At 55.5% G+C, this 24,491-nt stretch overlaps 3 protein-coding genes across 3 annotated transcripts; 2 read left to right on the top strand and 1 right to left on the bottom strand.

Moving 5' to 3' along the window:
* Positions 1-178: 178 nt before the first annotated feature.
* PLEKHG2 (pleckstrin homology and RhoGEF domain containing G2) lies at positions 179-10,806 on the top strand. Its single transcript, XM_039249659.1, has 19 exons — positions 179-967; positions 1,619-1,748; positions 2,562-2,830; positions 2,911-3,011; positions 3,781-3,847; positions 3,953-3,999; positions 4,240-4,390; positions 4,661-4,798; positions 4,964-5,164; positions 5,604-5,696; positions 5,785-5,871; positions 6,807-6,840; positions 6,933-7,034; positions 7,154-7,201; positions 7,281-7,319; positions 7,486-7,502; positions 7,610-7,786; positions 7,889-8,816; positions 8,896-10,806. Exons 2-19 carry the CDS (start codon positions 1,640-1,642, stop codon positions 10,512-10,514), a joined length of 4,227 nt encoding a protein of 1,408 aa, XP_039105590.1. The 5' UTR covers positions 179-967; positions 1,619-1,639; the 3' UTR covers positions 10,515-10,806.
* Positions 10,807-14,420: 3,614 nt separating this feature from the next.
* On the bottom strand, positions 14,421-17,396 carry RPS16 (ribosomal protein S16). Its single transcript, XM_039244322.1, has 5 exons — positions 17,285-17,396; positions 17,046-17,147; positions 14,924-15,020; positions 14,769-14,816; positions 14,421-14,629 (listed from the first exon to the last, which is right to left on the bottom strand). The coding sequence occupies exons 1-5, from the start codon at positions 17,330-17,332 to the stop codon at positions 14,484-14,486; spliced, it is 441 nt and encodes a 146-aa protein (XP_039100253.1). The 5' UTR covers positions 17,333-17,396; the 3' UTR covers positions 14,421-14,483.
* Positions 17,397-18,806: 1,410 nt separating this feature from the next.
* Positions 18,807-22,581, top strand: LOC120243666. The gene is made up of 4 exons (XM_039249905.1): positions 18,807-19,032; positions 20,458-20,616; positions 20,740-20,784; positions 21,794-22,581. The coding sequence occupies exons 1-4, from the start codon at positions 18,889-18,891 to the stop codon at positions 22,046-22,048; spliced, it is 603 nt and encodes a 200-aa protein (XP_039105836.1). The 5' UTR covers positions 18,807-18,888; the 3' UTR covers positions 22,049-22,581.
* Positions 22,582-24,491: the final 1,910 nt, after the last annotated feature.

Raw genomic sequence — 24,491 nt, 5'->3', positions numbered from 1 at the left:
CCTTCCTGGGACTCGCCTTCTCATGAATATTCAGAACACGGGGGGAGGGGTCTTAACCCTTTACCGACTGGCTGGCCGGAAGGCTGCCCCTCCCCCCCGCGGGCGGGAACAGGATGTAAGCCGGGGCCGCTGGGGCGGGGGGGGGGGAGGGGAAGCCCTAGGCGACCGCCCCCCGCCGCACAACTGGGACCGGACTCTCCCGACAGCGATGTGGCGCTGGCGCCGCCGGAGCCCGGTGGTACTCATCTCAGAGCCTGAGGGGTCCAAAGTCGTGGACTGTGGCGTCAAGAGTCTCTGCGCCGCGCCCTGAGAGACCCCGAAGCCCGGGCCCCCGCGTCTAGTCTAAAGGACCCCAGATATCCAGGTGCCCAGCGCCCCCTCCTGGAGGAGCCGGGAGTCCGGGACATCAGCCCCGCGCGTTCCTGGAGGCCGAGCTTCCTGCACCCCGGTTTAAAGAACTTAGGATCCCGGACCGGTGATTACCTCCAACGGTTCCCAGATACCCGAGCCCAGACATCTGAACTTGGCAAACGGACTCCTAGCACCCCAGCCAGTCTGTTTGGTGCTGAAACACCCACTACTTCAAGGGGACCCAGGAATTGGGGACTCCCCTGCGCTTCCGCCTGGGGGATGGTTTAATCCCTGCTCCTAGAGTTACGAGAACTCAGGAATCCAGTAGCCCCACGGCCCTATCAAGAAGACTCAGGAATTTGGGTTCCCAGCGCTCCATCTGAGACCCAAGAGTCGAGACTGCGAGCATCCCCCATTTAGAGGACCAAGAAATTCGGACCGCTGCATCCCACCCTCGGAGAGACCTCGGATTCTGGTTCCCGGAGCCTGAGAGCCCGAAGTTCACGCCCCTGACTTGCAGAGACCCAGGAGTCCGGCTTTGCGCCTCCCCGGGGACCGTGCTAGGGTTGAATAGGAATCCGGCAGCCTCGGTTCGGGGCTGGAGACTCCCTGGGAGGTGAGGCGGGAGGCGAGGGGCCCCGACGGGCTGGGGGAGGGGGCGGCGCCGCTGCCGCTGAACAATGAGGGGGCGTGCCGGCGGGGGGCGAGCGGAGGCGCCGGCGGGAGTTTGGGTCTGAAGGGGTGTGGGAAGGCGCTGGGGACCCTGGCTGCGGCGGTGGGGATAGTAAGCGGATCGCGGAGGGGACTGCCTGGAGAGGGGGCTGGGTCGAGGGCCCAGGGCCAGCGCCTCAACTCGCAGCCCTGAGCGGGGGAGGGAGCCGTCTGCAGGACCCTGGCATCCGGTCCCCCAGCCTCCTCCGCCCTCCCCAGGGACCTCGAGGCCTCCCGCCCACGGCTTTTCCCAGCCCTGCCCCTCGCCCTCGGCTCCAGCCAGAGCCCTAACGTTCCCAGGATCCCTGAGCCTCGGCCCCAGACAGACCAGACTCCCAGCTTCGCTCTTTGTCTCAACCTTTCCATCTTTTTCTCTGCGTTATCTCTCTTGGTGCCCCTCTTCCTATCGCTATGCCTCTGTCTGCCCCATTATTTATTTACTCTCCGGTTCCTCCTGGATTTAGATCCCACTCCTGATTCTCTGGCCTAAGCTGGGAGTGTGGGCGGCGGGGAAGCCGATGGGGTCCTGATATCCGAGAAGGGGGTCTTTCCGCAGAAGCCGCTGAGCCACTCAGCCATGCCCGAGGGAGCCCGTGGACCAAGCCTGTCCAAACCCAGCCCTAGCCTTGGCCGTGGCCCCGCAGGTGAAGCGTGTGACTGCGCAGCCGTGTGTGAGACCCAGACAGGTGAGCGTGCAGGGGAGAGTGGAGCTGCGGGGCATTTGTTCCTTCATTCACGGGCTGGCCCAGGGCTGGCCACAGGGTGACCAACCAAGACAGTCCAGCCTTGCCTACACAGAATTCCCAAGTCTGGTGGGGTAGATGGTACCATTCCTAGATGGTGACAGTCCAGAGGGGGACACCCAGGGTCAATGGTTAAGGCTGGGAAGGGGTGGGGTGAAAGCCCCCTCCCTTCACTGTGGGAGCCCAGTATTGAAGTCAGTGGAGGCTTCCTGGAAGAGGAGACATGGTGGAATTAAAAGATAAGGAGGCATGAATTAGGAAAAGCAAGGAAGAGTGTTCTTCCCAGAGGGAAGAGTATGTGCAGAGGTGAGAGAAGGCTGTGTCTTAAAAACGCAATTGCTTAAAATAATTGAAAGCAGCCAAGTATGACTGGAGTCTGGAGTGGGAGAATTGGCGTGCCTGAGGGAAGAGAGAGACAGGAAAAGCCTCTGATGGCCGTGTTGCATAGGGCCGAGTGGATCTGAGGAGTTTGGACTTTCTCCTGAGGGCGTGAAGGGGTTATACTTAGAGTGACAGGGTCAAACGGGCAAATTAATAAAGATCTCCCAGGCTGACACATGGAGGTGGATTAGAAGAGTGGAGGTCGAAGCCCAGGGAAGATCCTGGACCAAAGCAGTGCAGTGGGGAGAGAAGGGAGCCCCGGGAGGTGGGGGCGGGGAACAGAAGTTGACCTGGGGTGAGTGTAGGGCTGCACTCACTCAGCTGGGGACACAGCCTGATCTCCTGCTCCACATCCCCCCCCACCCCCTCCCGCAGCCCCTACAGCCCCTGCCATGGCCTCCCCGCGAGGTTCTGGGAGCTCCACGTCCCTGAGCACAGTGGGCTCTGAGGGGGACCCGGCTCCCGGGCCCCCCCCAGCCTGCTCAGCCTCTAGGCCAGAGCCCCTTCCGGGCCCCCCCATTCGCCTGCATCTGTCACCTGTGGGGACTCCGAGTTCGGCCAAACCCTCGAGGCTGGAGCGAGTGGCTCGAGAGATCGTGGAGACGGAGCGGGCCTACGTCCGGGACCTTCGCAGCATCGTGGAGGTGAGGCGGGCGGGTTCCTGAGCACAGTGGGGACCCAGGCCAGCCCTCCGCTGCCCCCATAACCCCAGTCGTCCCCACAGGACTACCTGGGCCCTCTGCTGGATGGCGGGGTCTTAGGGCTGAGCGCGGATCAGGTGGGCATACTCTTTGCCAACATCGAGGACATCTACGAGTTCAGCAGGTCAGAGGCGGGAGGGACGGGGAGGGGCACCAGCTGGCAGGGTCAGGGGAGGTGGGATGTATCCTAACCCGAGCCTTGGAGCCCCCCGGCACCCTGTCCAGGCTGGTGCATGGGATGTAGCGACCTTGGGCAGGGATCCTGACGGGCAGCGAGGAACCGGAGTGCTGGACGGTGAGCTGGATAGGCCTGAGGACCCAGATGACGTCTAACTACTGGGATGGGTTCTCAGCACTAGGTCAGGTCTGTGATCACGATGAATCCACGGCTCACGTGAGGGGCCTGAGGAGCGTGCCAGTGTGAGCCTTTGCGTGACCACATAGTCCCGAGAAACCCCTCAGTCCCAGACAAACCAGATGGTCGGCCTGGACCCTGTGAGGAAGAGGCCGGCGTCCAAGGATCATGATACCTCTGAGCGTCTTAATGAGATTGGCCTTGACGTTATTGCGGGAGCTCTGAGATGTCGTGACAGGATCTCAGGATCACGACAGCCTTTTAAGAGGACCTCAGCTTTGAGGGTCGTGACACCCTCTCCCTGGGTCGTATCACAAGACCCCCGCCCCCAGGCTCATGCCAGCTGTGACAAGATTTAGAGCTGAGGAACGTGACACTGTCCATGGGCAAAGTCCGAGCGGGTTGTGATCTCCCACGTAGCGATCAGAAGACTCCTTTCAGATACAAAGGCAGCCACCGAGCCCCCAGCCTCCTGGAGTCCTTCCACGGGGTCTGTGCGGACGGGGCAGCCCCTGACCTCCCCCTCTCCCCACCTCAGTGAGCTCCTGGAGGACCTGGAGGGCAGCAGCAGCGCAGGGAGCATCGCCGAGTGCTTTGTGCAGAGGGTGAGTCCGGGCGAGGGCTCTCAGTCTGGGATGGGGCTTGGTAAGGCGGGGGGTGTCCCGGGGAGCTGGGACCTCAGGTCTCCCTGACTCCCATGTCACCCACAGAGTGAGGATTTTGACATCTACACATTGTACTGCATGAACTACCCGAGGTGAGGGGTGAGGAGTGAGGAGCCCCCGCTGGGCCCCAGGCCTTTGCCCACTGAGTCGATGTGCCAGCCAACCTCCCTCCACCTCTACCCACCCAGCTCTAGCCCCTGCCAGCCCTTGACCTTAACCCAGCTCTCCCTAAGCTGCTCCTGACCCCTGCCAGCCCCCGAACCCTGGCCACGCCCCCACCCCGTCCCGCCCACTGGGGGCTGCCGGCCCTCTGATCGGTGCCCCGCCCCCAGCTCCCTAGCCCTGCTCCGGGAGCTGTCGCTGTCCCCTCCCGCAGCCCTGTGGCTGCAGGAGCGCCAGGCCCAGCTCCGCCACTCGCTGCCCCTGCAGAGCTTCCTGCTGAAACCTGTTCAGCGCATCCTCAAGTACCATCTGCTGCTGCAGGTCAGCTGTGGCCCTGGGGGTGCTGCTCAGGGAGGGCAAGGTCCTGGCCGTTGACTACCTGGTGGTACGGCGGTGGGGCGGACCCAGGGCAAGTTCTGGCCACCGGTGGGGACTGGCGCCAGCTGATTCCCCTTTCTGTCTCTGCCTGTTCGTCTCCGTCTTTCTCTGGGTCGCCATCTCTGTCCCTGCCTTTATATCTGTCTCTTGTCCTTACCATCGTTTCTCCTGTTCCTGTCTCCCTTCCTGGGCGCCTGGGCGGCTGCCTGGCAGGAACTAGGCAAGCACTGGGCGGAGGGCCCGGGCGCCGGGGGCCGCGAGATGGTGGAGGAGGCGATTGTGTCCATGACAGCGGTCGCCTGGTACATCAATGACATGAAACGCAAGCAGGAGCATGCTGCGCGCCTCCAGGTGACCCCAGGGTGGGGGGTTGGGGCTGCTGGATGGGGGCAGCAGGCCTGAGGGCCTTTGGTGGGGGTGGCCTCGGAGGGCAGGCTGGGATAGCACAGCCTCGTTGCTAACCTCCCTGTCTCGGTGCGTGTGGGCCTCTGCCCTGCGCACCTGGCGGGTCGGCAGGAAGTGCAGCGGCGGCTTGGCGGCTGGACCGGCCCGGAGCTCAGTGCTTTCGGGGAGCTGGTGCTAGAGGGCGCATTCCGAGGTGGCGGAGGAGGCGGCCCCCGACTTCGAGGGGGCGAGAGGCTGCTCTTTCTTTTCTCACGGATGCTGCTCGTGGCCAAACGCCGGGGGCCGGAGTACACCTACAAGGGCCACATCTTCGTGAGTTCAGGGTTGGGGGCGGGGCCAGAATGTTACCTTCAGGGTGTGTTCTACATACCTGTGCCCTGCGGGATGGCTGGGGGCAGGCGGGGTCTGCAAAAGAGAAACAACCCAGCTTAAATTTGAGGGCCATGTTTTCTTGAGTCCAAGGATGGGGTGAAGTTTAATGAAGGGTGAGGGCATCAGGGTGCAGGTGAGGGCAGGTGTGGGGGCTGGGGTTGCCCACGAGGCAAGCATCTTCATGAGGGGAGCACATCTTGACCCAGACGGGGGCGAGGGACTGGTGAGGGAGAGCAGAGCCCAGCCTGGTGGGGAGGCTCCACAGGGGGCAAAGGGTCCTGCTACACAACCTCGCAATCTTTCTAGGAGGTAGGAACCCAGACGCACACTGAGTCTCAGGGCGCTCACCTTCCTGTCCCTCTCTGTCCCCCTTACCCAGTGCTGCAACCTGCACGTGAGCGAGAGTCCTCGAGATCCCCTGGGGTTCAAGGTGTCCGATCTGACCATTCCCAAACACAGGCACCTGCTCCAGGTGAGTGCAAGGTGGGGCTGGGCCGTCAGGGTTCCCCTCAGCCCCCAGACCTTAGACCTGGCTCCCGACTCCCTATCCCATCCCCCAGGCCAAGAACCAAGAGGAGAAGAGGCTGTGGATTCACTGTCTCCAGCGCCTCTTTTTTGAGAACCATCCCGCCTCCATCCCTGCCAAGGTACAGCTCCCGCCATATCCGTGGGGCTTCGGAGTGCTGGAGGACCACCCCCTCCCAGTGCTACACGACCCTGACTCTATGAGCCCTGCTTAGACCGTCATCGATAAGTTGCATTTCAAAAAGAAAAGGAGGGGGGGCGCCTGGGTGGCTTAGTCGGTTAAGCGTCCCACTTTCGCTTAGGTCATGATCTCGTGGTTCGTGGGTTCGAGCCCCGCGTCGGGCTCTGTGCTGACTGCCAGCTCAGAGCCTGGAGCCTGTTTCAGTCNACTTTCGCTTAGGTCATGATCTCGCGGTTCGTGGGTTCGAGCCCCGCATCGGCCTCTGTCACAGTCTCTCTCTCCCTCCCTCTCTTGCTCTCCCCCTCTCCCACTATTAAATTAAAAACATTAAAAAAATTAAAAAAAAAATTAAAAAAAAAAAAAAAAAGAAAGAAAAGGAGGGGGGCACCCGGGTGGCTCAGTCGGTTAAGCATCTGACTTCGGCTCAGGTCCTGATCTCCCAGGTTTGTGAGTTTGAGCCCCACGTTGGGCTTGCTGCAATCAACACAGAGCCCGCCCGGTATCCTCTGTCCCTCTCTCTCTACCTCTCCCCCACTCGCACTCTTTCAAAAATAAATAAAACGTTAAAAGAAATAAATAAGATGAATGCCAACTCTTTAAAAAAAAAAAAAACAAGCTAACTAAAAATAAATTGCAGAGTTAGGCTGCCTGGGTTTGAATCCCAGCTGTGCCACATCCCTGCTCTGTGACTTTGGGCAAGTGACACCACCTCCCTGGCCTCAGTTTCCTCACCTGGAGGAGTCAGAGCACCCACCTTGTATACCTGGGGTGATTACTAATAATCCTCGCACGGAGCAGCGCCCATTAATGGGGCCGTGACCGGGGCGCTCAGAGACAGGCCCCAAGCATGCAACCTGTTACCCTTGTCTCTTTCAGGCAAAGCAAGTTCTCCTTGAAAACAGCCTGCACTGTGAGTTGGGGCCTTGGGTTGGGAGGATGCGGAAGTAGGAGCGTGACTTCCAAGCAAAAGTAGATCATCGGGTTCCTAATTCCTCCCCACAGGTGCTCCTAAAAGTAAGCCTGTCCCAGAGCCTCTGACACCCCCTCTTGGGTCTCCCCGACCTCGGGATGCTAGAAGCTTCACTCCTGGACGAAGGAACACAGGTAAGGAAGATGAAACCCTGAAGTTTCCCCTGCTTCTCTGCCGGGGACTGTACCCCTGGCCTTCCCCCTCCAGCCCGGACCTGGGCTCATCCTCGGGGTCTCCCCTGCCTCTCCCCCAGCTCCGTCTCCAGGACCCTCTGCTACCCGCCGCGGCCGCAGACAGTCTGGTGAGTGTCCTCCACCTAAAAGTTGACGAGAGAAGGCGGTGGGAGCTGGGCCCCTGACGTCACTGTGTCCTCTCCCCAGAGCCAGTAAAGGACCCTTATGTTATGTTTGCACAGAATGGTGAGTGGCCGCCCCAGCCCAGCCAGGTCCATCCCTTTCTGTCTGTCTCTTCCCGAGAGATGCCTTGTGTGCATGGGGGAGGGGTGATGGGGCTCCGCATCGCCTGTAAGGAATTACCCTGTTCCTGCATCTCACTCGAATCTCTTTCTCATCTCTCCATCCCCAGCTAAGCCTAGACTCAAGGTAAGAAATGTTCTAGCACAGGGTCTGGGGACCTGGACTCCCGAGTCTGGGAGGAGGAGATGGGGGGCCCTCAACCCTTGCCCTCCATCCTCTCTCCTTGGTCACAGCATGCTGGCAGTGAGGGGGAGCTCTACCCCCCCTTAGAGCCTCAGCCACCAGGTCCAGCTTCCGGACCCCCCGAGGACCTGGAGGACACTGGCCCCCCGACGCTGGAGCCCTCTGGGACCTCGATCACTGAGGAGATCTTGGAACTGCTGAACCAAAGAGGCCTCCGGGATCCAGGGGTGAGCTGGGCAGCACGTCAGGGTGTCCTTGGGGGTCAGCTTGGGCCCCGGGGGGAGGGTCGGAGGGCCAGCCCACCCTGATGTCTTTGGCCTCTTCCCCAGTGCCCGCTACAGCCCCCCGCCAACGACATCACCGCATTCCCTGGAACCTCCCAGGTGCCAGGCGACAGTGAAACCCTCACAGTCCAAGCCCTTCCCAGTCGGGACTCTTCAGAAGAGGAGGAGGAGGAAGAGCTGGAGATGGACGAACGGGAGCCTTCCCCACTCCACGTCCTAGAAGGGCTCGAAAGTTCCAGTGCCGCTGAAGTTCCCGACGTTCCCAGCTTTAACAAAAGTCCAGACGTTTCCAGCCTCCCTGAAATTCCCAGCCTGTCTGAAATTCCCAAGATTCCCCACCTTCCCAGCCTCTCTGACATTTCCAGTGTTTTTGAAATGCCCTGCCTTCCAGCCATACCTAGTGTCCCTGACATTCCTAGCCTTCCCAGCACTCCCGCCCTTCCCTGTGACTCCTGGCTTCCGGGACCTCTGCGGGAGTCTGATGAGGCTCTAGCCCCCAGGAGGGAACTGTTCCCGGAAAGCAGTTCCACCAAACTGGGAGAACGGCCCTCGGGGGGCAGGGTGGGGCGGCAGGAGGCTGAAGAAGGGGAATCCTTCCCAGATTTCCAGTCTCAGGATGTCACCCGAGATCAGGGATTCTCCGATGAACTGGAATTCCGCTCCTGTTCAGAAATCCGGAGCGCCTGGCAGGCACTGGAACAGGGGCAGCTGACCCGGCCGGGTTTCCCAGAGCCACTGCTGATCCTGGAAGACTCGGATCTGGGTGGAGGCGGCGGGGGTGGGAAGGCAGGAGCCCCGAGTTCGGAGAGGACAGCTTCCCGGGTGCGAGAGCTGGCCCGGCTTTACAGTGAGCGGATCCAGCAGATGCAGCGGGCGGAGACCCGGGCGTCGGCCAATGCGCCCCGCCGCCGGCCCCGCGCTCTGGCCCAGCCACAGCTGTCCCCCTCCCTGCCCCCTGAGCAGGCCGAGCCAGGTGAGGTCCAGGTGTGTGGTCGGCAGAGACGGCCCACACGGAGAGCACGGCCCTGACTCCATTCTTTCTGTGCACACAGGTCCCCTGCCTGCCTTTGGACACGTGCTGGTATGTGAGCTGGCCTTCCCGCTGACGTGTGCCCAGGAATCTGTCCCTCTGGGTCCTGCCACCCGGGCTCAAGCTGCCACACCTTTGTCTAAGCAGGGAGGCTGCCTGGGCAGCCAGGGTCTAAGTGTTTCAAATTTACCTGAGCAAGACCGTCTGGGTATCCAGGGTCCAGCTGCTACCCCTTTGCCTGAGCAGGGAGGCCTCTGGAATATACCGAGTGTGACTGGAGCCCCCACACCCTTGCCCGAGGAGGAAGACCCCCCACCTGATCAGGGTCCAGCTACGACTCTACCTGATCAAGAAGGCTGCCTGGAAATCCCATTTACAGCTACTGCGCCCTTGCCTGAGCACAGAGGCCACGCGGACGCCCACGTTCCAACCAGCCCAGCTGTCCCTGGTCAGGGACGTGGTTCTGATGTCACGTTTTCAGCCACCACTGCCACCGTGCCCAAGAAGGAAGGCCACCAACGGGGCCAGAGCCCAACCAACACCCCGTTAACCAAGCAAGGAGGTTGCGGGGATGTTCAGTTCCCAGCTGCTGTGGTCGACCAAGCTGTCACCGCTTTGCTGACACACGGAAGCAGCCTGGGTCACCCGATCCCAGGCGACGCTCCCCTGCCTTTGCAGTGTGACCTCCCGGACATTCAGGTCCCGGGAACTTCACCTGTGCCTGCACATGGAGGCCACCTGAGCCGCCAGACCCCAGCCAGCGCCCCACTGCCTCTGCCCCAGGACCTCTCAGACATTCAGGTTCTGGGTACCTCACCTCCGCCTGCGCACGGAAGCTGTCTAGACCGTCAGATCCCAGCCGACACCCCACCGTCCTTGCCCCAGAAACCCAGCGTTCCAGCTGCCACACCTTTGCCCCAGCGACAAGGCCTCGTGGACATCCAAGTCCAAGCCCTTCCGCCTTTGCCCAAGCAGGGAGGCCTCCCAGACACCCGGGGTCCATCTGCCGCACCTCTGCATCAGGAACAAAGCTTCACAGACCCCCACGTCCAAAAACTTACACCTTGGGTGGCGCAGAAGAGCCTCACGAACGTTCCTGTTCTGGCTGCAGCAGCTCTGCCTGAGCAGGAAGGCTCTCGGGACAGTCCGGGCCTGTTACCCACCCCGGCTCCGACCACCGTGGTCTTCTCCAAACCAGGAGGCCACCGGGGCTCTCATGTTGCCAGGTCCGAGTCTTCAGAGTCGACCCCACCCCACAGTCCCCCTCCTCCAACGCGTCAGCTCCTGGGTCCCAACGCAGCCGCCCTCTCCAGATACCTGGCAGCCTCGTACATCAGCCAGAGCCTGGCTCGGAGACAAGGGCCTGGGGGAGAAGCTGCCCCAGCCTCCCGGGGTCCCTGGTCCTCCTCTGCCCCCGCATCACGGGCACCTTCGCCACCACCCCAGCCTCAGCCCCCACCAGCCCCAGCCAGGAGGCTCAGCTATGCCACGACGGTCAACATCCACGTCGGGGGCGGGGGGCGGCTGCGGCCAGCCAAGGCCCAGGTCAGGTTAAACCATCCCGCTCTCTTGGCCCCCACCCAGGAATCTGTGGGCCTTCGTAGAGCCCAGGGAGCTCCTGATGCCCCTTTCCACATGTGAGCCACGGTATTGGGCTTCATGAAAAGCAAGGACTTCAACCAGATGCCACAGACCCTCAGAACGTCACCCCAAAGTCCAGACACTGAACAAAGGTGTAAAAATTGCCACAGCTTTCCATCTCCTGGGATCTGCTTGGGCGAAAGGTCCTTACTTACCTGATTAACTCAACAGGGATGGGGGAACGGGATGTCATTAATATTTTGTTCGTTCATATTTTGAAGTTCTGTATCTTTTCCCATTCTGGAGGCGGTGGGGGAGGACAAGACTAATGAATGGGAAGGTCTGACGCAGCACACATCCATGGCTCTGAGAACTGGGGGGGGGGGGGGTCTCTGACTTTAAGCGTTACTGACAACCACCCATGGCAGTTTGGTGTCTGCTGTTTCAGAGTTTATGAGCTGCTTGAGGCCACCGTCCAGGAAAGCCAAGTTAAGCAGCTCTGTTCTGGGCAGACTTAGAAGTCCATTCCCTCAGGGATTCATCCCGTTCCTGCGTCTCACATGCTCAGCCCTCCCTGTATCTATCGATCAGGTCGTCTCCAGCCCTCTCCTGCCCTTCTAACCGATCTCTTCCAACCTCTATGGCCTGATCTGCTTGACCATCTCTAGCCTGTTCGTCCATCACCCTACCCTTCCCCGTCTAGTATCCTAACACCAAGCCATTCTTCCATTTTCCCACCTGTTCTCTCCAATGAGCCCTCTCCATCCCTGCCTCATTTTCACCTCCACCAGCTCCTGCGTCTCGCTCACCCAGCCATCTAACCCACCGGGACAACCATCCGACGCTCTCTATCACCATCCCATCCCTCCTTAGATTATTTTGGGTCTTGGGTCTATAAAATTTCAGAGACCAGTCCGTATGGACACCAGAGTGAATCGCTTTTGGGATTCTGGAAGTCTGTTCCCCATCTGATTTCTCTTGGCAATCACTCCCCAACGTCATGAATGTTCCAATTCTTGTGCCCACCTACACATACACACACTGGATCTCTTCACCCCCTTGCTCTAGTGTGGGGCCTCTGGAGTGCCTCAGCGTGGCCCCCACATCCCCCCCAAAAAGAAATTCCGGTCAAAGACAAAGACTTTTATGTTAGAACCCTCCTGCCCCCTCCCAGCAATGGCATGCCCAGCGAGCCGCCTAAGTTAAGCAGTTTCTTGGGGGGAATACTAGCTTCGTTCATTGAACGCTAAACCTCATGCTTCAGCACAGTGTCTTATTTAATTCTCCCTGGAATTCCCTGTGGCAGTGTCCCAGCTGAGTTCAAGTCCTGACTTTTCCAGTTGGTGTAGAACCTTGGGGTCTGGGTTTTCTCAGTTGTACGAGGACGGTATCTGCCTTATAAGATCAGTGTACAGATTCAGTGAGCGTATCCTGGTTTCGCAAATGTATCTGAGCCTGACTCATCATTGTTCAAATAAGAGATCCTCCAACAGTCCCAACCTAAAGAATCAGAAGTTTTAACAATCAGGTCACAAGAAAAAAAGTGGAAATCTATGGCGTACTAACTGCATAGCACAGACATTAGTCATTCTGTGTGAACTCATTCACTCTGAATCCTCACAATATCCCTAAAAGGCACATGAAGGTTTCTTTTTTTTTGTTAAGTCTTTTTTTTATTATTTTTATTTTGACGAGCAGAGGAGGATCGGAGAATCTCAAGCAGCCTCCGCACTGCCGACACGAGGCTCAAACCCACGAACCAGGAGATCCGATCAATAGTCATGTGCTTACCCAAGTGAGCCACCCAGGCACTGCGAGGATGGTTTTTGATCCTCACTGTAGAGAGGACATCGAGGCACAGAGAGAATAAGGGATCTGCCCAGGCGCGTGGCTAAGGGGCAACGTTGGAACTCAAGTCCACACCGCTTCGCCCAGTCCATCCTCTGGGCTGCTGAGTGTCTTATTTTGTACCAGGCCTGGTTCAAGAAGACCCTGACCTACCGGAAGGGGGCTTGCGGCCTAGTGCACCGGGGGCCCTTGGCGGTTCTTGGCAGAGTAAAGTATCCCACATAAGGCCCGGGTCACTATTAGCTGCTGGCTTCTAGGATTTACTGGATGGTTACTGGGCCATGCAGTAGGGCCTGGGTCAACTCCATGCAGCCTCCCCAGGGTCAGGACGGAGGCTGGCCCTCCCCTCCTCCACCCCCCAGCTGCACATTCCCAGCTGAAGGAAAGTTCTCAGCCTGGCCTGGGCTCCCAGTGGCGCCGGAATTCCCGGTATTTGAGGAGGCGGCAGGGAGGGAGAAAGGGGCCGCCTACTCCAAAGCCTGAAGTGGGGAAGGAGAGGCGAGCCCCCTTAGCATTTCCAGATGCAAGATGCGTCCCAGCTGTGCCTCTGGCAGGGAGCCAGGAGTCTTCTAAGGGGGTCTCTGAGCCCTGCAGAAAACCAGGGACCCCAGGGACCCCCAACTCCATTACTCCCATCTGCCTGACTCATACCTCTGCCTCCCAGCCCTGGCTCCGACGCCTCCTCGCCAGTCCACTGCAGCCGGCCCACGGACAGCCCAGCCGAGCTACAGATCAGGCTCAGAGTGCAGGGGTAGCGGCCTCCTGCCCTCTTTGGGACACTTAGGTTAAAACCATCCAACCCCTTAACTACAGCTCCAATGCAAACCTGGGGAGCTGCAGCTGCTTCCTGCCACTAGGCCACTTACCTAAGAGTCAGACACCTGCCTGTCAGCACGCTCACTGGCACATCGAGTATACCTAACGCTTAGCCGGACACTTAGTTGGTGCCAATCAACCCCACCAGCCATCTATAAGAAACGCTATTTGCATATGCTCCCTGGACATCAGTGCTGTCCCGAGTGATTTTCCTCAACGACGGAAACGCTCTCTCATCTGTGCTGCCCAGTTTGGCAGTCACACGGGACTACCGTATGGAGCGGGCAGATACCAAAAGGGCCAGTGAACAGTAAATGTCACGATCCTTCTTTTATGAAAACAATGTGTTAAAACTTCCCCCTCTCCATCAGTGTCCAAATGCCATATGAGGTTCTGGCCAGTACCCCAGCAGGGAGAGCAGTGGGGGACCCCGCCCCAGGAAAGGTTGGCTGCAAGGGCCAATAGGGGCAGAGATGCCCTTCCCACCCAATGAAGCTCATTAGCTTCCTGTAAAGACGGGGAGGAAAGGCCAAAAGTAACTTGAACCACAGGCAACACTTGTTTTCCCTAAACATACGCCAACGCTGTCCCATAGAACCTTCTTGCACGATGGAAATATGCTGTATAGCCCAGTGGTAGCCACGGAGAGCCTACCATTCGTTGGCTCTTACCACGTGGCAGACACAGTAAACGAACAAGTCCTCAGACCCACGTTCTGAGCCCTGTAAACACAGTTGCTACAATGAGTGTAATCGGGACTCGCTTTCAAGAGGCCACGGGGGCCCCTTCCCCAGGAGACAGTGCTGACATCCTGAAGGATGAAGCCAGTTAGAAGGAATGCCACCCCTCCCACATCTCAAGCCTATCTACCTGCAGGGTGGCATCAGGGAAGATTCCTTCCTAATCCAATCATGGTGCTACTTACTAGTTGACTTCAGGCTGCACTCTGGTTTCCCCTTTCTCTGGATTACTGTTCACTGATCTTACCCATGACCCCCACTATTCCCGGACATGCCATCAGCAAAAAGACTTAAAAAAAAAAAAAACCCACCCACGAACACACCCCACATGACCAGTGGCCTAGAACACCCCACCTCCACTGTGCCCACACACTGGATGCTACGAGAAATGCAGGGAGACTGGGACTCAAGCTTGCCCCCACCCACCCACACTAACCCAGGAGTGGTGTCCTCCGAAAAGGCCGGAAAGCCTTATTTATAATCCAGACTGGCAGTGAGCTGGGCTGTTCCCCATGTTTCTTTTAGTCAAAGACCCACCACAAAACAACCACAGCACAGTCGCTGAAACCTTAAGTCCCATGACAATTGTTTATTATAAAGGTGAACCCTGACCCTCACGGGAGGCTTATCGGTAGGATTTCTGGTAACGAGCACGGGCACCAGGACCGCCAAACTTTTTGGATTCGCAGCGCCGGGGATCAGCGACAAGCAGGGTCCGGTCGTACTGGATGAGGATGTCCTTGATCTCCTTCTTGGAAGCCTCATCCACGTCTGGGGACAAGAAGAGAGTGAAGACTGAGACAGCCACGGAAGCGCCCCCTGGTCTCTGGGGCTAAATGCCGGGGCTGGTCCTCCACTTGCCTGCCCCTCCCCCCCCACCACCAGATAGGAAGGAGCCATTCTCACTCACATTTCTGGTAATAGGCCACCAGGGCTTTGGAGATGGACTGGCGGATTGCTGTGAGGAAGACACAGGAGAGGGTGGATCAGCTTCATGAAGACCCAAGAGTAGGGCTTTGCTCTCAGAGCCCCCTCCCACCCCGATGCCCCGTTCCTGGGACTCACCGTAAATCTGGGCCACGTGACCACCCCCCTTCACTCGGACTCGGATGTCCACCCCAGCAAACCGCTCCTTGCCCAGAAGCAGAACGGGTTCCAGTAGCTGGAGGAACAAGGGACACAACAGGATTTTAGGTGCCAGGCTGCGCAGCCGAGCCACCTCACCTCACTACTTCTCTCTCTCCGAGTAGCTTCCACCACCGCCGACCTCTCTGCACGGCCAGGAGAGCAGGAACGCTTGGAAACAGACGACAGACCACTAAATGGAACCTGAGCAGGGCCCTCCTATGTGTGTCCCTCTGGGTCTCCGAGCCCCCGTCTCCAGGACTGGTTCTGGAACTTTCACTCCACAAGGAAAACCTCTACAGCCATCGAGCCTGCCTGGAACAGTGGAAAGCCACTCCCGGGCCAGATCAGGTGCTTTCTCTGGATCTCCCCCCTTGGGCTAGAGCCTCACATTTCCAAACCACAACTCTGCTACCTGTGCCCTGCGGCCCCCCAGCCAGCTCTACACCTTTAGGCGTTACTTTGTCTACTGTAGGTGTGAGGCCTCAGGTCACCGATTCCCGCCTGCCGCTGCCGCTGCCAAGCCTGTACTGATCCTCCCACCCAGGTTCAAGCCAGAAGCCTTCTCTGGGGTTCCCCCATCCCAGCCCTGACTACTCTGGAGCAGGATCTAATGCTGAGACCAGTCTGCCTCCTTCACAGGACTAGGTGCTTTACAAGAGCAGGGCCTGGGGTCACCAGGGTCACTGCTGGGTCCTCGGCACTCAATACAGGTTACACAAACAGAACCTTCATAGAACTGACAATTAAGAAGAGCAAACCATGGTACTTGATAGTTGCTACAAGAAAGATGTCAGACACTATCGTATGGCATTCTAAGGCTGCAACACATATTATCCTTCACATTTACAAGTGACAGACTTTGATCACTACGCTGTACCCCAGAAACTAACAAAGCGCTGCGTGTCAACTACACGAAAATTAAAAAATTAAATTCGAGGGCGCCTGGGTGGCTCAGTCCATGGAGTGTCAGACTTTTGGGATCAGGTCATGATCTCAGTTCCGGAGTTTGAGCCCCACATCACACCCTCTCCTGTCAGGGCAGAGACTGCCTCAGATCTTCTGTCCCTCCCCCACTTGCACTCTCTCAAAAATAAGACATATTTTAAAAATGCCATTAAAAGTGAAATAAAAAGCAACAAAATTTAAGAAAGCAACAAATGCATTCTCCTACATGCCAAGAAGTTTACCCCGAAAATCTAATTTCTCCTCACGACAGCCCTTCGAGGCAGAAATGATCCCCATTTTACGGATAACCCAAGGGAGAAAAAAAATGTTCTATCCTTCAAGTAACAAATAACACAGGTAAAAGAGGCAAAAATCTGACTCCACTCATCCCATTCGGAGTTGAAGGAACTGAGGCCAACACAGCAACAGGCAGGGAAGGAACCCCTTCCACGGCAAAGAACAACAAACCCAAATTCTGTTCCTGTCATTTCAATACTTTGTGAGCACCTACAATGTCTAAGTCCTATGTTTACTCCTATATTTAAAAAATAAATTAACTTTTGTTCTCAAGGAACGCATGTACTCTACCAGTGAAAACAAAAGTTAGGTTGTAAACAGGATACACGACCGCGCCCCCCCCCCCATCAACTTAAAGAAATCAGGCCGCACAAACTCCCCTTACCACTGCGTCCCCAACTGTTCAACTGGGCTTCCAAATATCCCCGTTTCGGAAACACCCACTTAACCTACGGCATCCACGTTTCCACTCCCAATACACTATCTGAAACCTCCGAAAACCGAAAACAGCTCCATCTCCAAATGACCCGTTTTCTCTGTCCCCAACACCACCCAGGAGTGGTGTCCTCCCAAAACGCTGGAAAGCCTTATAATCCAGACTGGCAGTGGGATGGGCTGTTCCCTGCATTTCTTTTAGTCAAAGACCCACCACAAAACGACCACAGCACAGTCTTTGAAATTTTAAGTCCCATGAACATCCTATTGTTGATACCAGATCCCTCGGCCTCCCAAGATCAATTCCAGGAATCCATTGAAACATAACATCTCTCTCCAGAGCCCCCCAATCAACCCAAACGCCCACCCTCAATCCCCGCACCTTGTATTGCAGCGTGCGCGGCTCGATCATCTCCAGGGGCCGTCCATTCACCTTGATGAGGCCGTTGCCCCGTTTGCAGTGCGCCACGGCTGTGGCCGTCTTCTGTGGGAAGCGAGGGAGAACACAGCGGGGCCACGTGAGCTTCGGCCCCCGACTCCCGTGTTGACCCCAGGACCCTGCCCGCAGGCCTCTGCAGACCCTAGCCTCCCACCGTCCCTCTCATCCGGCGCCCGGCCCACCTTGCGTCCGAAGACCTGCACAGACTGCAAAGGACCTTTGGACGGCATAGCTGCGAACGTAGACGAGAGCTCCTCACCGCGCGGCGCTGCAACCGGAAAAGGAAAATGCGGGGCCACCCCGGCCGCTTTTCAGGGTCTGCGCAGGCGCCTTCGGTGCTGCGTCGCGACGGGAGTGAGCTTTACGGCTCACAGCTTTACGGCGGGACTTAGGGTTAGCGGCGGGAAGGTGGGACCCCTGAGCGGAGGAGGCGGGACCTGTGAGTGGAAGGGGCGGGGCCTGAAGTGTGCCGGGTGCAGTTGCGGAAGAAGGGCGGGGACTGTCTGTCTTCATATTCTCGGTCTCCATTGGTGGCCGCCGGTTTATTTGCATTTCGGCTCTTTAATAATCTCCCTCAACGTTCTCCACCCAAAATCTCGATTTTCACCCTCTTCTGAAGACGCTTCTTCTTAGCCGCTCATCTCAAGCATTCTTCCTCCCCTGTAGACTCTATCCTGCCATCTAGACACTCTTCTCCCCAAATCCTCCTCCATCAGAATCTCACCTACAGAATTTACACCAGGAAATCTGTCAGGATTCCCAGGTTCAGGATTCAGAACGCACCTCCTTCGTGGGTTCTCTCCCAGAATCTTTTTAATCCCTTTAGAGCCCTTCCTCCAGAATCTGCCTTTCACTAGGATTTCCTTCTTTTATAGTCTCCGCCTCCCAGAATCCCCCTCTTTCCCTGAATATTCCTCCACTCAAGGGCCCCAGAATCTCCCACTGACCGCAATCCACTTTTCTGAGAACAACCCCGACAGAATCCCCTTTCACAAATGTTCTCTCCCTTTCAGAGCCGCCTCCTTCGAGAATGGACCTTTCCTAAGAATTCCGTTTCCTTCAGAGCTTTCTCTAACCAACAACTGCCTCCCCTGAATTTTCCTCTCCTAGGGGCGCCTGGGTGGCTCAGTAGGTTAAGCGTTCGGCTCAGGTCATGATCTCACCGTGTGTGGGTTCGAGCCCTGCGTCGGGCTCTGTGCGGACAGCTAGCTCAGAGCCTGGTGACCCTTCCCTGCTCATGCTGCTTCTCTCTCTCTCTGTCTCCCTGAAATAAAACATTAAAAAAAAAAAAAAAGAATTCTCCTCTCCTCGAATTCTCCACTCCTTAGAGACTGTCCCTCCAGAAACCCCTTCTTCAGGGTCTCTACCCTAGAATCCCTCTTTCTCAGGGGTCCTTCAAATCATCTCTTGGCTCTCACCCCCAAATCACCCAACTCTCCAGGCTCCTCCCGCATAGAATTCTCCATCCCCAGTCCCCCCAATCCCGTTTTAGGACTCTTAGGATTAGTTTCCCCTTGGCTTTCCCACACTCAGGATACTCCTTTCCCAGTCAAAAGGGTTCTCTTTCAGGACTGCAGAGAGCCCACAGTTTCTTCAGTGTCTCTGGCAGCAGAGGTCAAGGTTCAAAGTTCTAAGGGGTGTGGTCAACTCACCTGGTGCCTGGAGAGGAGTGGAGGTTGGTAGGTGGGTCTGTGGCAGGAAGGAGTCCTGCCCAGAGTCCAGCTCCAAAAGAGTGAGAGAGGGTAGAGGTGAAAGAAGGGAGCACCCAGCGGCTAGAGAGGCACACATGAAGGAGAAAGACAAAGAAGGGGCCGAAGGAGAAGAGGAGAAAGAAGATAGACCCAGGGTCAATTACAGATGGACCCAGAAAACACAAGTGACGGCAATTCGGAGGCAGAGAGGCCAGCCCTCAGAGAAAGAAGACAGACAGGTACAGGCAAGCATGGAGATTTCAAGATATTTGAAATATGGAAATACAGTAGTTGATACAGAAATAGAAATAGAGGGGCACTGGGTAGCTCAGTCGGTTGAGTGTCCAACATCAGCTCAGGTCATGATTTCACGATTCCTGAGTTTGAGCTCTCTATCAAGCTTGTGGCCATCAGTGCAGAACCCACTTCAGATTCTCTGCCCCCCACCCCCGTCTCATATTCTCTCTCTTTCTCTCTCTCAGAAATGAATAAATATTTATTTACAAAAGAAAAGGAGGGGCGCCTGGGTGGCTCCGTCGGTTGGGCGTTCGACTTCGGTTCAGGGCATGGTCTCACGGTTCACAAGTTCAAGCCCTGTGTTGGGCTCTGTGCTGACAGCTCGGAGCCTGGAGCCTGCTTCGGATTCTGTGTCTCCCTCTCTCTGCCCCTCCTCTGCTCTGTCTCTCTCTCAAAATATAAACATTAAAGGGGCGCCTGGGTGGCTTAGTCGGTTTTGTGTCCTACTTTCGCTTAGGTCATGATCTCGCGGTTTGTGGGTTCGAGCCCCGCGTCGGGCTCTGTGCTGACTGCCAGCTCAGAGCCTGGAGCCTGTTTCAGTCTGTGACTCCCACTCTCTCTGACCCTCCCCTGCTCACGCTGTCTCTCTCTCTTCTCTCCTAGAAATAAATAAAAAACATTAAAAATTTTAAAAAATATATATATAAACATTAAAAAAAAGAATAAAAAAATAAAAAGGAAAAGGAAACAAGAAATAAAAGTAGAAAGGAGAGCAAAGACCCCCAAATACACACCTGCAAACATATCTAAAGTGTAACAGGGATGTTTTCCACTGAGAAGACGGGCCACAGGCTTCACCCGCACTCACACACTGTCCTGTCTTATGGATCTTTGTGGGGAGGGGTGGCAGGGGGGCGGGGACCAGTACTTCCAAACCCTCCACTCTCTCTAGGCTGATCCTCACACCCTTACTGAGTCTTATATCTTCCTGTGGAGGGGTGGGGGTGGGGAAGAGGTGTCAGGGAGCCCTCTGACCTGGACCCCGCCTACTCTAGGGTCACCATCTTCCCTGGACTGTTGGAGAACATTCCCTGAGTATCTGTGGGTTGACTGGAGCTGGACAGGAAGGCAGCAGGACACTTCAGTGTCTTCCACTGTCTTCCATTTTATTCTGTCTCTCTGTATTTTTTAAGTTTATTTTTTTATTTTGAGAGAGAGTGTCTGTGTGCATGTGCATGGGGGGGGGAATGAGAGAGAGAGAGAGAGAGAGAGAGAGAGAGAATCCCAAGCAGGTTCCAAGCTTGTCAGCATAGAGCCCAACATAGGCTCTATCCCATGAACTGTGAGATCATGACCTGAGCTAAAACGAAGAGTTAAAACGTAACTGACAGAACCACTCAAGTTGCCCCTGTACTTCTTGCTTCCAGGACCCTGGGCTGGGACCAGAAAAGACCTGGGGGGTGAGCAGGGTGCCCACGTGGCCTCTCTGGACCATCCTTCTGCTGGTACGGCCCTTGGGAGGCCTAGGATCACCCCTCTGCCCTCGGGAGCCTTTCTACTTCCTTGTTGCCATCATGAAGATGCTGGTGAGGAAGACGGAGGGGAGAGCCAGCAGACAGGCAGGGAGGGGGTGGGGTGTGGGGCACGTCTGAGGAACGGTTAGGCTCTCCCCTCCAAGATCTGATTCTCCTCCCTACCCCAAATTGTAGGGAAACAAAAATGATGGCACTCTCTACACCCCAGATGATCTCTCGGTGAGTATTTCACTAGCTCTTTACTTGAAGTTGGAAGTTTAGGGAAAATCCGCTAGGCTCCAAACACACATACATTTGGGGCGGGAGGTAGCGGGCTGGTGTTCTGGCTGTCCAGCTGCTGACCGAGCTCCCTGCCATCACAAATATATTTTGTCCACTGCTGTCTCCCACACTTAGAACGCCAGCTGACACCTAACAACGGATAATGAGGGTGATAGCGACACTTTAATAGTGCTTACTTGGCCAGGTACTGGCCTAAACACCTTAAATATATTAGCTTACTTAGGGGCGCCTGGGTGGCTCAGTCGGTTAAATGTCCGACTTCGGCTTAGGTCATGATCTCACGGTTTCTGGGTCCGAGTCCTGCGTCGGGCTCTGTGCTGACAGCTTGGAGCCTGGAGCCTGCTTGGGATTCTGTGTCTCCCTCTCTGTCTCTGCCCCTCCCCCACCATTCTCTGTCTCTCAAGAAAGAACAGAACATTTAAAAGAAACGAAAAACAATAAATTAAAAAAAGAGAAAAATGAAAACAACATTTCTTAAAACACGTCCAAGTGCTGATTTTGTCAGAACAAGATACTTCACTGCCATCTACCAGAAATTGACAAAAATATCCAGGATGTGGATACCGCCCTTCTTGTGGGGTCCTTGTGCAGTGTACATTTTTAACATCCATACATGGTGGCCCTATCTGCCTCATAGGGTCAGTGTGAAGACTGATGTGGGGCTCAAACCCACGAACCACAAGGTCATGACCTGAGTGGAAGTTGGAGGCTTAACCGCCACCCAGTCATCCTGAGAAGTGTCATTTTCTAACTTACACAGGCACGGACAGTATAGGCTAGCCTCAGCCCTGAAGGTGGGCATCATTCAGGGTTCCATTTTACAGATGAGGAAACTGAGGCCCCAAGAGGTGACGGGGCTTATGCCAGGACATACTTCAGAAACCCGGGCTCGGGGATTTGGGATCAGACCCTTGCCCAGAGACACCAAGCCACTCTCTCCCCGCAGGTGTGTCCTGCTGAGACACTGGGCTGCTTTCGGCTGGAGCTGTCTGTGATCCAGTTTGAAGAGGGCCCATCCGTCGGGATTGCTGTGTTCCGGCTACAGCGTCTGCTGGATGCGCTGGGGGCCCGGCTGTGGGTGACTGGCCAGGGTCCTTGTCCACCCTGTGAAGGACATCCCCAGCGACCCGTCCCCCTCTTTCTGGCCAAACTATTGGAGTTATTACAGGGGGCTTGTGCTCGGCGCCTGTCCTCAGCATGAGCCTGGGGGGACACAGACCCCTTGGTACTGCCAGAGGGGCTTGGGGGGGAGAGATGGGGGCCTTGGTCTCCAGCCCCAGCTGCCCATCCTAAGCCTTCTCCTACTAGGCCAGAGGACCCCATCTGGAGCCCATGGAGCCAAGGGGAAGAGAGGAGGAAAATAAGATCTGAAGCCTGAAGTCTCAGACCTACTGGGGTAGGGGGTTGGGTAAATTGGTCCCCAGCTGCCCCTGGTCTCCATCTGAGGCACTCCCTCCTCTCTCCTCTTCCAGGAGGGGACAAGCATCGCGCAGGTGTCTTCCACCCTCATCCCACCCTAGAGGACAGGGAGAGTCTTGTGCCTCATGTCCCTGGTGGCAAATATTTACCCTCTGGAGAGCTTCTCGAGGAATACTGACGGCTAGGCTAGATCTTGAACACTAGGCTAGATCTTGATCATCAGTCTCTGCCGGATCCTGAACATCTATAGTTTTAAAATCAACTTTATTGATGTGTAACTTACGTACAGGAAAAAGCATACATTTTAAACATACATTTCAATGTGTTCTGACAAACGTAGACACACAGCCATATTTCCATCATCGCCAAAGCATCCCTCATGCCCCTTTCCCAATCTTCACCTCGTCATAGACCTCCACTAATCAGTTTCCTGTCTGTATAGAATTAGTTTTGCTGCCTCTAGAGATTCACATGAATGGAATTGTACTGTTCATAGTCTAGTGTCTGCCTTCTTTCACTCAGCACGATGTTTTTGAGATTCATTCACATGCGTATCAGCAGTGTGTTACTATTCCATTGTATAGATGCTCCCTAATTTGTTTATCATTATGTTGTTCCCATTTTGGGACTAACACACATTTCTCTTCCATCTTCTTACATATTTTTGAAAATTATTTTTTTAAATGTTTTATTTATTTCTGAGAGAGAGAGAGAAAGGGAGAGAGAGAGAGAGAGAGAGCGTAGGGGAGGGGCAGAGAGAGAGAGGGAGATACAGAATCTGAAACAGGTTCCAGGCTCTGAGCTGTCAGCAGAGAGTCTGATGCGGGGCTCGAACCCACGAAATGTGAGATCATGACCTAAGCTGAAGTCGGACGCTTAACCGACTGAGCCACCCAAGCGCCTCTCTTCTTACATATTCTTTTGTAGTGGTAGGGTTGGGGGTTGAGAACCACTGACACACTAAGGAAGAACTTTCTATGGGGAGAATATTACTGCTCCCTCACTTTACTGGAGTAAAGTGCTGCTTTCTGCAGCAGTGTCAATAGGTATTTTACATGTGGGTCCTATTTTATTTTATTTCAAAATTTTTTTTGAATGTTTATTTTTGAGGGAGAGACAGAGAGTGAGCAGGCAAGGGGCAGAGAGAGGAGACAGAATCTGATTCAGGCTCCAGGCTCCAAGCTGTCAGTATAGAGCCCAACATGGGGCTTGAACTCATGAATGGCGAGATCATGACCTTAGCCGGAGGCTTAACCAACTGAGCCACCCAGGAGCCTCTGGATCCTATTTTTAAAAGCTGCTGTAGGGGCTCCTGGGTGGCTCAGTCTGTTAAGTGTCCGACTTTGGCTCAGGTCATGATCTCACGGTTCGTGGGTTTGAGCCCCACGTCGGGCTCTGTGCTGGCAGCTAGCCCAGAACCTGGAGGCTACTTCAGATTCTGTGTCTCCCTATCTCTCTGACCCTTCCCTGCTTACGCTGTCTCTCTCAGAAATAAATTAAAAAACACATACACACATAAAAAAAAACATTAAAGAGCTGCTGTTTAAAAGAATCAAACTTGGGGGGACCTGGGTGGCTCAGTTGGTTGAGCATCCAACTCTTGATCTCAGGGTCAGGAGTTCAAGCTCTGCGTTAGGCTCTACTAGACGGATGAAGCCTATTATTATTAAATACGCATAAACATATGAGTACCAAGCTCATAGAAGGGAAAACATTTTTATGGAGTGAAAATCCTCTCCCTAGTCTGTCTTGGGTTCAGTCTGAGATTGTTGAATCAGGGAGTGTGTGCTTATACAAACACACCAGTGACATAATCATTCCCTGATAAGTTGTTTTGTGAGCCCGCTGTTGGCCTGACCACACCATCTTACCCTGTAACTAGGTGCATATTAAATTGCTGTAAAGTTAATCCAGGTGTCTCGATGCTTATGCAAGAAATTTTAGCAATGTGTTTTAAAAGTTTCTTATTTTTTTCCCTCTTCATCAAGTTAATTTTTCTTATCTCTGTCTCATCATACCTGGTCCTTTGCTATCTGTCTGACAAATAATTACTAATATGTAAATTCATATTGATTTACACTTCGGGATTTGTAAAGAAAAACAAGGTATTAAGGGTTATCCAAACTTGGGATGGAGTCTTAGGTCCGCCCCTATCCAGTTAGTTTATTTTTCTGAGCTTCAGTTTCCTTGTCGGCAAAATGGGGGTACTTACCTCCTAGGAATGT

Source organism: Hyaena hyaena, unplaced genomic scaffold (assembly GCF_003009895.1).
Source record: "Hyaena hyaena isolate Hyena2069 unplaced genomic scaffold, ASM300989v1 scaffold_9, whole genome shotgun sequence".
In the NCBI taxonomy this organism is placed as follows: domain Eukaryota; kingdom Metazoa; phylum Chordata; class Mammalia; order Carnivora; family Hyaenidae; genus Hyaena; species Hyaena hyaena.
Note: the sequence above shows the minus strand (reverse complement) of the source record. Positions and strands in the feature narration are given on the sequence as shown.

Excerpts from the sequence above, each read along its gene's own strand:
- PLEKHG2 (XM_039249659.1), top strand. The coding sequence starts at position 1,640 with ATGCCCGAGGGAGCCCGTGGACCAAGCCTGTCCAAACCCAGCCCTAGC. Across the intron at positions 3,848-3,952 it reads CCGAGTGCTTTGTGCAGAGG|AGTGAGGATTTTGACATCTA; the intron begins GTGAGTCCGGGC and ends TGTCACCCACAG. Across the intron at positions 4,000-4,239 it reads TACTGCATGAACTACCCGAG|CTCCCTAGCCCTGCTCCGGG; the intron begins GTGAGGGGTGAG and ends CCCCGCCCCCAG.
- LOC120243666 (XM_039249905.1), top strand. The coding sequence starts at position 18,889 with ATGAAGGAGAAAGACAAAGAAGGGGCCGAAGGAGAAGAGGAGAAAGAA. Across the intron at positions 20,617-20,739 it reads TTGCCATCATGAAGATGCTG|GGAAACAAAAATGATGGCAC; the intron begins GTGAGGAAGACG and ends CCCAAATTGTAG. Across the intron at positions 20,785-21,793 it reads ACACCCCAGATGATCTCTCG|GTGTGTCCTGCTGAGACACT; the intron begins GTGAGTATTTCA and ends CTCTCCCCGCAG.
- RPS16 (XM_039244322.1), bottom strand. The coding sequence starts at position 17,332 with ATGCCGTCCAAAGGTCCTTTGCAGTCTGTGCAGGTCTTCGGACGCAAG. Across the intron at positions 15,021-17,045 it reads CGCGCACGCTGCAATACAAG|CTACTGGAACCCGTTCTGCT; the intron begins GTGCGGGGATTG and ends TTGTTCCTCCAG. Across the intron at positions 14,817-14,923 it reads TCACGTGGCCCAGATTTACG|CAATCCGCCAGTCCATCTCC; the intron begins GTGAGTCCCAGG and ends TCTTCCTCACAG.